The sequence below is a fragment of the Girardinichthys multiradiatus genome, chromosome 6 (genome assembly GCF_021462225.1).
Source record: "Girardinichthys multiradiatus isolate DD_20200921_A chromosome 6, DD_fGirMul_XY1, whole genome shotgun sequence".
Taxonomy (NCBI): domain Eukaryota; kingdom Metazoa; phylum Chordata; class Actinopteri; order Cyprinodontiformes; family Goodeidae; genus Girardinichthys; species Girardinichthys multiradiatus.
The window spans coordinates 12,490,582-12,499,385 of NC_061799.1; the positions used below are offsets into that span (position 1 = coordinate 12,490,582).

General features: G+C 38.0%; 2 protein-coding genes across 2 annotated transcripts; one reads left to right on the forward strand and one right to left on the reverse strand.

Annotated features, from left to right (window-relative positions):
- Window positions 1-3,875: 3,875 nt before the first annotated feature.
- Window positions 3,876-5,882, reverse strand: zp3f.2 (zona pellucida glycoprotein 3f, tandem duplicate 2). Its single transcript, XM_047367543.1, has 10 exons — window positions 5,724-5,882; window positions 5,445-5,629; window positions 5,266-5,369; window positions 5,102-5,193; window positions 4,840-5,020; window positions 4,668-4,773; window positions 4,521-4,603; window positions 4,331-4,422; window positions 4,109-4,218; window positions 3,876-4,029 (listed from the first exon to the last, which is right to left on the reverse strand). The coding sequence occupies exons 1-10, from the start codon at window positions 5,788-5,790 to the stop codon at window positions 4,009-4,011; spliced, it is 1,041 nt and encodes a 346-aa protein (XP_047223499.1). The 5' UTR covers window positions 5,791-5,882; the 3' UTR covers window positions 3,876-4,008.
- Window positions 5,883-6,651: 769 nt separating this feature from the next.
- Window positions 6,652-8,259, forward strand: nedd8l (NEDD8 ubiquitin like modifier, like). The gene is made up of 4 exons (XM_047368375.1): window positions 6,652-6,809; window positions 7,548-7,595; window positions 7,713-7,795; window positions 7,890-8,259. The coding sequence occupies exons 1-4, from the start codon at window positions 6,792-6,794 to the stop codon at window positions 8,011-8,013; spliced, it is 273 nt and encodes a 90-aa protein (XP_047224331.1). The 5' UTR covers window positions 6,652-6,791; the 3' UTR covers window positions 8,014-8,259.
- The last annotated feature ends 545 nt before the right edge of the window (window positions 8,260-8,804 follow it).

Consider the following 8,804-nt stretch of genomic DNA (forward strand, 5'->3'; position numbering starts at 1 on the left):
TGAAAAATTGCCCACATGGTCATTTAGAAAACACACATGCCTAAAAAAATGGACAACTGGACTGGAAAATGTAACGGTCCAGGATTCTAAGAATCATTTTGACCACTTGGGATTTTTCGGAATGTGATTCCACTTGATCGAGCTCTTGTCCAAAAAACCTGAAACATGAACCGGAGGTGGAACAGTTGTTAATAGCCTATTGTTGCCTCACAGTTGGAAGGTCAGTATGGAGTTTTGCAACTTCTCTCCATGCATGCGTGGCTTCCTCCCACAGTCCGAAAACATAACCGTTAGGTCAACCGACCTCTCTAAATAGCTGTTAGGCGTGTGTATGTGTGTGGTTGTACCCTGCACTTGATTTTATTTTTCTAGAAAGTTAAACATATACGTCAGATTGCTCACACAAAGTAGCATCTCTTTAAATTGGATTTCTAACTATATTAAAATAGTATATCATGCTTCATTAAAACAAAAAAAATAAAGAGATCTAATTTGTTGAGGGAGCAACAATACATAATAAGTTGAAGTCTAGACATGGGCCTACCTTTGTTAAAAATAAAAGAGATTCTTGTTTGATTAGAGGCGGTAGTTTGGGAAGGAAGAGAGTTGCTGAATATTTGTCATTTTTGGTGGTTCAGCACTGCAGGTGTAAAATTACTGAACATCAGGGACGTGCACAGATAGACACGAGGTTATGCTAGAGCACCTGCCCTTTTATCCTATGGACAAAAAAGTGCCCTCCTGAAATCTTTTTATTTTTATTTACAGTGTATAGTGTGGGGCCCAAGGGAAAATTTCTGAATTTAAAGGCCTATAATACCAGTGCCCCACGTTTTGAAATGTTGATCGACAACATCAGATTGAGCCCTGTCCTGCCGACAGGCCGGCTAACCATCCAGGAAACAAACCAAACGAATATACTTGCTTCCTAAAGTTCAGATGAAAAAGTTAAAACTTCACCTGCCACCATTTTATCTAAACAGAACAGGCCAATCAATTTTAGACCTTTACCCGCTATGTCTTCTATGGCCGCCACCAGGCGCCGGGTGAATGTCTACGATTTAACTCTTAGATTACATTAGAATAAATAAATTAAAATCTATCTCATAGATGTCAGTATTACATTTGCTATAATGGTCCATGATGACTTCTGTTTGACTCATGTTTTTTTTTTCTTTATTGCAAATACGGCCAAATGAGCTGGTTAACATTACAATTCATACACTACTAAAATACCTTTAATAAAGTTCAGTAAATGTGGGGCATGTAGGCTAAGTTGTATTTTCTACTTCTGTGTGTGTAAAAATGATGATGTGATCAGAATATTTTATTTTCTAAATAACAGACATCTTATCAGTTCTCAGGACTTGTAATCTCATTCATTTTTATTCTCGAAGAATAATTTCTGTCATATATCACACTGGCTACATGCAGAAGTATAGATGATTCTTCTTATGATTATATTCTCTGCTGTTGGTTTCATTTTGACTATAAAGATTTTATAACTCATTTTCTGGATATAGTTGATTTACACTGTACAATGGTCACTGGTTACTCACATTTCTGAAGATAACTCATTTAGTGTGACCTACCTGGTAAATTTGGCAGTGTAACCTGCTTTGCTACAACATAAGGTTATTTGGTGCAGAAGACATTTTGTGATAAAAGTACAGAATGATATAGTCAAGACAAACACGTTGTGCTCAGTGTGTAAAAAGACAAAAAATGAAGCATAACGTAAGTTTCAAATTTGACTCAGGAAGTTCAGGTTGTGAATCAGTAATCTAACTTTAAATCAGTCTATAATAATTTTGTTGCCTTATTAATCTTAAGAATTTTGTCAAATGCATTCTTGTTTTGACTTTTTTTCCTGGGTGGTTACTTCCCTTCAACCCACAGGACAGTTTGTTTTGTGGGTGCTTAGTAATACATATAAATTATGTTCATGTTGTGCCTGTAATAAATCTCACACTACAAAGGCAACCGACAGCTCCATGTGCCGCACAAGGTGCCCTTTTTTTCCACTTGAGCACCTGCCCCCCAAAATGTATGTGCACGCCACTGCTGAACATCATTATCTAAACTAATGGGGAACCAGACTGCTTTGTTCCAAATGGAACCTCATTTAGTACAACAAATCAGTTTATTTAAACAATAACTGAATCCTCTGCATTAGCATTACTGCACAATTTAAAAATCACTTTTTTAATCTGCAAAAGTCTGACTTAGACTTTACAAGAGGAAACTACAGAGAATGTTTTATTGCTGAAATCTTAGCCCAATATTGGACTCCAAACATTCTACTAAAATCAAAGTTACACACTATGAGATGGACATTTTAGGCTTTAGGACATTAAACATTTTTGATAGTTGTTTTGAGACAGATTTTAATTGTGCTGCACAGCATCCGCTGTAAAGGCACCAGCATCCAGGTTCAGAGATGAACAACTCTTACGGCTTGTTTATTCAAACATGACAAATCATTATCTTCACCTCTTCAGACCAGCTTTTCTGCAGATAAAAAAATAAATAAATAAAAAAATCAATTTTTCCTTAAGCTTAAATATGTAAATTTTCTGAATTCATGTTTTTGTGTACCTTAATGGACACCATAATTTAACATAAAATGTAATGATCAATTAAGTAAAAACTAAATCCCATTTTTAAAGATAGGAGTCATGTTAATTCAGGCATGACCTAAACATCTGGAACTAGATATCCTTACACTCCAGCATCTGTTTCAAGTCAATTTTGCACAATTGAGCAAATTATTTCTACCAATGTGCGTCAGGATTGACGGCTTGGCAAAAACCAAACTCAAGATTCCTCCGACCCTAGATGATTAATTGAAACGGAGCAGTTCATATGCTTCCATGAACATATTTAAGATGGCTACTTACTCCTCCCCTGTGCAATTTTTAGTGGCCAGTGATTATTTTCAACTATAAATTCATGGCTCCCTTACCTCACCCAGTGCACCATTGTGTCCTGATGTCCATGGTCAATACAGAAGCAGTTCACATCACTTAGAACTTTGACATATACATCTCAAAAGCTTTAATTGTGAAAAAATTCAACTTGTCACTCATTTTAGATTAGAGTAAAATATTTTAGGCCCCTTTGAATTTTGATGGTTTAAAGTTAATAAAAACCCAAAAATTCAGTGTCTCAAAACTGGATTAGAGATCAATAAAGGACATTTCAAACAAATGTCAGGCTTCTGACATGTTAATTTCTCTGCACAAAACTTGGTTGGGCCTTCTTTTGCATGAATTACTACATCAAGGCATGGAGGTGATCACGATTTGGTTCTCCAGGTGTAATGGAAGACCAGGTTGCTTTGGTAGCTTTCAAGTCATCTGCATCATTTGGTCTGGCATCTTTTCTTCCTACAATACTCCATTATAATGGATATTGAGTTTACTGCATCAACTGGGCTTCAGAAAACAGCAGACCAACACCAGCAGATGTCATGACACCAACTGGAAACATTACACTTTAATCTGTTTGTCTCCACTCTTCCAGACTCAGACCTTGTTTTCAGATAAAATGCAAATAGTTCAATCTAATAACTTTGGCCCAGTGAGTAATAGTCCAGTTTTTTTCCTTAGCCCAGGAAAGATGCTTGTAACCCACGTGTAGGATCCATCTGTGCATTCTGGATGTTGATGCACCAACTCTAGTCCCAGTCCACTCCTTGACACCCACAAAGTTTTTTTTAATTTGCTTGGCAATCCTCAAGGCTCATCCCTGTTGCACCTTTTCCTTCAATGCAATTCAAGGATATACTTTGATGTAGCACAACAATTATGCCTATTGGTGCAACTCAGGTTTTAATTACATCTATTGAGCCATAGCCAACTCCAAAACAAATATTAGAATAAACTGGGTTTATTTAATATTGCACAAATATCCCACAAACATTCCTTTCCAAGTTCAGTCATGTCTACCAATAGCAGGTTCTGGTGTCCAAAGCCTTGTAAATCATGAGTGCCACAGGCTGTAGCTTCAAATTAGATCAACCCTTTTCTGCAAAAGGTAAAGACAAAGTTAGTTTAGCCACATGTATTGGTGCAATGATTAGACAAAAACTTGAGGCAGGCATCACCTTTGACTGAGCTGCACCAGTGTCCAGCAATGAGGCATTTGCCATAGAATCTGGCTGGTCCACTATGATGATGGGTCCCAACATAGAGTTGAAATGGCTGCTTAAAGACTCTTCAGAAGGAGAGAGCGATAAGATATATATATATAAAAAAATAAAAATAAAAAAAATCAGGAAAGTAAACTATGTAGTCCATGAAGGGGGACGAGAAATAAGTAGGAATACCCCAGTCAACTGCTCTTTTGGTGCGAGGATTGCAGGAGGTTTCACAGCAGTTGCAGAGGGAGTGTCGCATAGGGTCATCAAGTAGTTCCCATCTTACAAGCAGAACATTTTGTCACATCACACTCGGCTTTTTGTTGAGATTTGGCAGTTTTAAGTACTTAACATGAGATTTAGCTTAAAGCCAAGTTACCTCCCATCTTTCACATGGCAAGCCTTCCTGCGTTGATCAAGATAATCTCCATCCCATACAATCAGATTACAATGAATGTACACCTAACAAGCACATAGTTAGTTCACCACAAAGAAAAACAAAAGGTCACTTTAACTCCAGACCTACCTCTCCTCCCATCCCGAACTTGAATGACTGCAGGTAGAGAATTATGGCAGACGAGTGGTACCGAGGAAGGAACAGCGAGCTTCCCCTTTTACTTTCCAGAAGACACCTAGTAGTACCATACTCAAGTCAACAACAAGTCAAGGAACTAAATTTAACTGGATCTGACCCCTACCCATTATTGCCAACAATGGGATAAACTTGGCTCCCAGGGTGCAGCTCTGGTGTGGAGGCTGCTACACACTCATCCATTAGCAACACCAGCGGCTGATGGGACTTCTGCTCCACTGCCGCCCATATTGGCATGAATGAGCCGAGGGGAATCACATTTGTCTTTGAGACGCCTGTTAATTGCTCTTTGAGGAGAAAAGAAAAATGTAATAAGTCAGTTGTCCCAGAATCTATCCATTATTTTACCTGGCAGAACAAGAACTTACCATTAAGAAGTTCCATGTGGAAGACCAGCTTACTGTGTCCCTCAGAAACGCCAGATCCAGGATTCAGGAACTGGGGAACTTTTTCTTCAGCTCTGAAACAAAGTAAAACATTAGCAATATAGCTTGCATTTTAGCATAGTGAAATTAAAAACGTTCACCATTACAGTTTCTGGACACATTGGATGGGATAGGTGAAGATGGCTGACTTTGGTTTTGATTGCGGCCTAAAGGACAGCTGGTTCTGATAAATAATGTGTTTCCCTTTTAACTGCAGAGAAAGAACAGGTTAGTGGAGAACGTAAGGGACTGATTGACATATTGCATCACATTACAAGAACCTTACCTGTTTGGTAAACCTGCAATCAAAGAACTTATAGTTAAAACTTGCTTCTCCCTCTCCAGTTGGGAGGACTTTCCACGTCGACGGCATGCAGTTCCCAAGAAAGAATCGAGCTGCATAAGGCACAAACTGGGGAGCTACCCTCCATGTGACTCTCACAGAATCTTTTGCACAGACCACTTTGATATCTGCAGACATATTTCCATGATTATTTTAATGAACGCACAAGTTCTCAAAAGGACATCAAACAGCCAATTATCTTCACAGGTATGTGAGAAATACCTGGATCAGCAACAGCTGTGGCCAAGATAGCCAAAAGCACAACACCTAGACAGAAATGAGTTACCATGACTAAAGAATGTCAACGTAACCAAGCTGATGTTCTTTATACACCATTCAGTTAATCAGCTGAATGAACAACATCTGTGCGAAGGCAGGGCTTTGATCTGAGAGGTGCTGCGTTCACAGGCCCCAGGAAGAACTGAATATCGAATGAATGTGGAATGAATAAATAAATAATTTAGTAGACTATGTGCCCTGCGATGGACTGGCGACCTGTCTAGAGTGTACCCCGGCTCCTGCCCATAGACTGCTGGAGATAGTGGGTTGCAGGCACCAGCTTCCCCGCGACCCACTGTGGAAGAAGCTGTAGAAAATGACTGACTGACTAAATAAATAAATAAATGACATCAAGGATTTTTTTTTTTTTCATTTTTTGTAGCAACAAAAATGTGTTTGGAGGTTTGTTTTTACAGTTGTACTTTTCTAGACATGGACAATAATACATGTAAACTATTACTTTCAACTTATTATTACTATTTTAAACTTATTTACAAGCAAAGATTATATTGAAACAAAATATGATTATGGATTGTTTTACAAAGAGCTGTGAAAAGAGCTGATTTTATACTGAACACTGACGTAACCTTGAACCTTTATTCATTGACAAATAACTGCCACTCGACTCAATAAAGACATACCTAAAAAAATACACTTGAGCTGCATTTACAGTCCTCGTATTGGACTTAAAAATAAACAAATAGTCAAATAAATGAACTATCAAAGTTTACAAAAAAATGGATAAAAGCAACAAAAAATATTTGGCAATAACTTCCTTTGGTATTTTTATCTGAAATTCTTATTATTATTAGTAGTAGTGCTACAGTTCAAGCAGCGGAACTATTCCGCTGGTGTTTTGTGATAAGCCGTCCCAGTCAGGATGTTGGTCTGCTACACAGGAAGTAAGGTCAGGCTAGCTTGACGAGCACGTTGTAAGGCGTTAATTTTGCAATTGTTTTGTTCTGTTTAAGGTTAATTCTCTTTCCAGTAAACTTATAGAGTTCATTCATCATGCTGATCAAAGTTAAGGTAAAAAATGTTTTATTGAGGCTTAACTTCATTGCTGTTCGCTAACTGGTCCCGGTTTGTTATTTCTACTCAGGGAATGTGAACAATTCATTACTCGTGATTTTCTTTAGGGCGCCTCCCCAGAATAATGTTAAAGTATCTAGTAATAAGGTTATTACATCATTTTTAGTTAGGTAATTAACTGCTTCCGAACTTTTTCTTGCAATATAAATTGAACGCAGAAGGAAAACAAGTTGGCTTCGGAGTTCCTCTACAACCCATACTACATATTCATGGGTGTACATGTTAAACCCTACCAAATTTATGCTAAATGATTAAACGTACCGCACATTGATGGGATAGGCGACTTACAGACATGTGAAACAACTCCTGGGTGTTTATTATTTTTTGTAGACTTTTCCTACCTAAGGGTTTTGTATGAATTAATTATAGCAGTCTTGCTAAATGGATTCACACATGGACATTTTCACAGGGGTGTGAATACTTTACCAACGCCTTGTGTAGCAATCAGAAAATCACAAAACTACCGCTAAAGTTAAAATCTTGTCTGCATTTTTTTCAAATTTCATTCTAACTCTGGTTTATCTGTTAAGCCTTAAGAAAATCACAGGTGTAATATAGTTAGAAATCTCACCTTGATGTGGGTTTGAACAGCTTTCAGATGCCTTGTGATTAATGAGAAGCTTGTTTGTTAGAGATGTTAAATCTCACCCATGCTGTTAACGTTTTCATTTCTAGACCCTGACTGGAAAGGAAATAGAGATCGACATCGAGCCCACTGACAAGGTGACACTCTGAAATAAAGACTGTTTTGGGAATAAGATTAAGAAGCAGACTAGTTATTAAACCACTCATTCCGCCAGCTTCTAAGTGTTCTTGTTCTTTGTGTGCTCCTACATCAAGGTGGAGCGAATTAAGGAAAGGGTTGAGGAGAAGGAAGGGATCCCTCCGCAGCAACAGAGGCTCATCTACAGCGGAAAACAAATGTGAGCCATCTCACTTCATAGTCCTTTTCTGATCAGTCCTCAAGTGTTCTTTTTAAAACCACAGCTCCCCGTCCTCATGTCTTCCTGTCTTTAGGAATGATGAGAAGACGGCTGCAGACTACAAGATCCAGGGCGGCTCAGTGCTCCATCTTGTGTTGGCGTTAAGAGGAGGATCAGAACCCCACAATTGCAGCATACGCCTCTCCTCCTCATCATGAGGTGCTGACGTGAAGCCTGCTGAGTGCCAACACCACAGCATTCAAAACTATGTTGGAACTAATTAGGCAGATGAAAATAATTATAATAAAAAAACAGTAACCCTCCAAAAAAACAAACATGGACGCTCTAATACATGTGTAGATTGTTTTTCGTGTTAACCTAAGTTGTTTTATTTGAGTTTGTGCAGTCAAAGCACCGCAGTTTGAAGATTGCGATCTTTGCTTGTGAATAAAGGTGAAAGTTGACATCTAGTGTCGTCCTTCAATGAAGACAAAAAGCGTCAGACAACAGATGAAGTCACTCCTGAGAATTTATTTTATTAGAAAACAGCATAAGACTGAATATTCAAAGACAATATTCTCTCTGCCCTTTACAGCGGAATCATGTGTGATCTGATATCTAGAATGTTTTTCTGAAAGCAGAAAACATGAAATGAGTCGTTGTGCTTGAACATTATTATCCAAAATATACCTCTGGTAGGCAGCAATGTACGTAAATTTTATTCTTATTTTATTGTACATAGGCTTCGCAAATAAATCTGAACCATCTGTAAACAATAGTTTATAATATCCAGGAGAGGTGCTGCTTGTATGTAAAGTCTAACAAACTAAATCGTCTTGGTCTCTGAAGGAAATGTTTGAAAAACAAAGTGATAAAAGGCACAGGGGGATGGTCAGGAGTTAAAACACCTGGATAATTTAAGAACTCTCAGAGGTAAGTAAAGGCAACTCATATGGTGGGTTTAAAAGATACCCTTATTTTGCAAATGTTACTAAAATAAATAAAAACT

Excerpts from the sequence above, each read along its gene's own strand:
- zp3f.2 (XM_047367543.1), bottom strand. The coding sequence starts at position 5,790 with ATGGTAACTCATTTCTGTCTAGGTGTTGTGCTTTTGGCTATCTTGGCC. Across the intron at positions 5,021-5,101 it reads CCACATGGAACTTCTTAATG|AGCAATTAACAGGCGTCTCA; the intron begins GTAAGTTCTTGT and ends TTCTCCTCAAAG. Across the intron at positions 4,219-4,330 it reads CAAAAGAGCAGTTGACTGGG|AGTCTTTAAGCAGCCATTTC; the intron begins GTATTCCTACTT and ends CTCCTTCTGAAG.
- nedd8l (XM_047368375.1), top strand. Across the intron at positions 7,596-7,712 it reads ACATCGAGCCCACTGACAAG|GTGGAGCGAATTAAGGAAAG; the intron begins GTGACACTCTGA and ends TCCTACATCAAG. Across the intron at positions 7,796-7,889 it reads ATCTACAGCGGAAAACAAAT|GAATGATGAGAAGACGGCTG; the intron begins GTGAGCCATCTC and ends TCCTGTCTTTAG.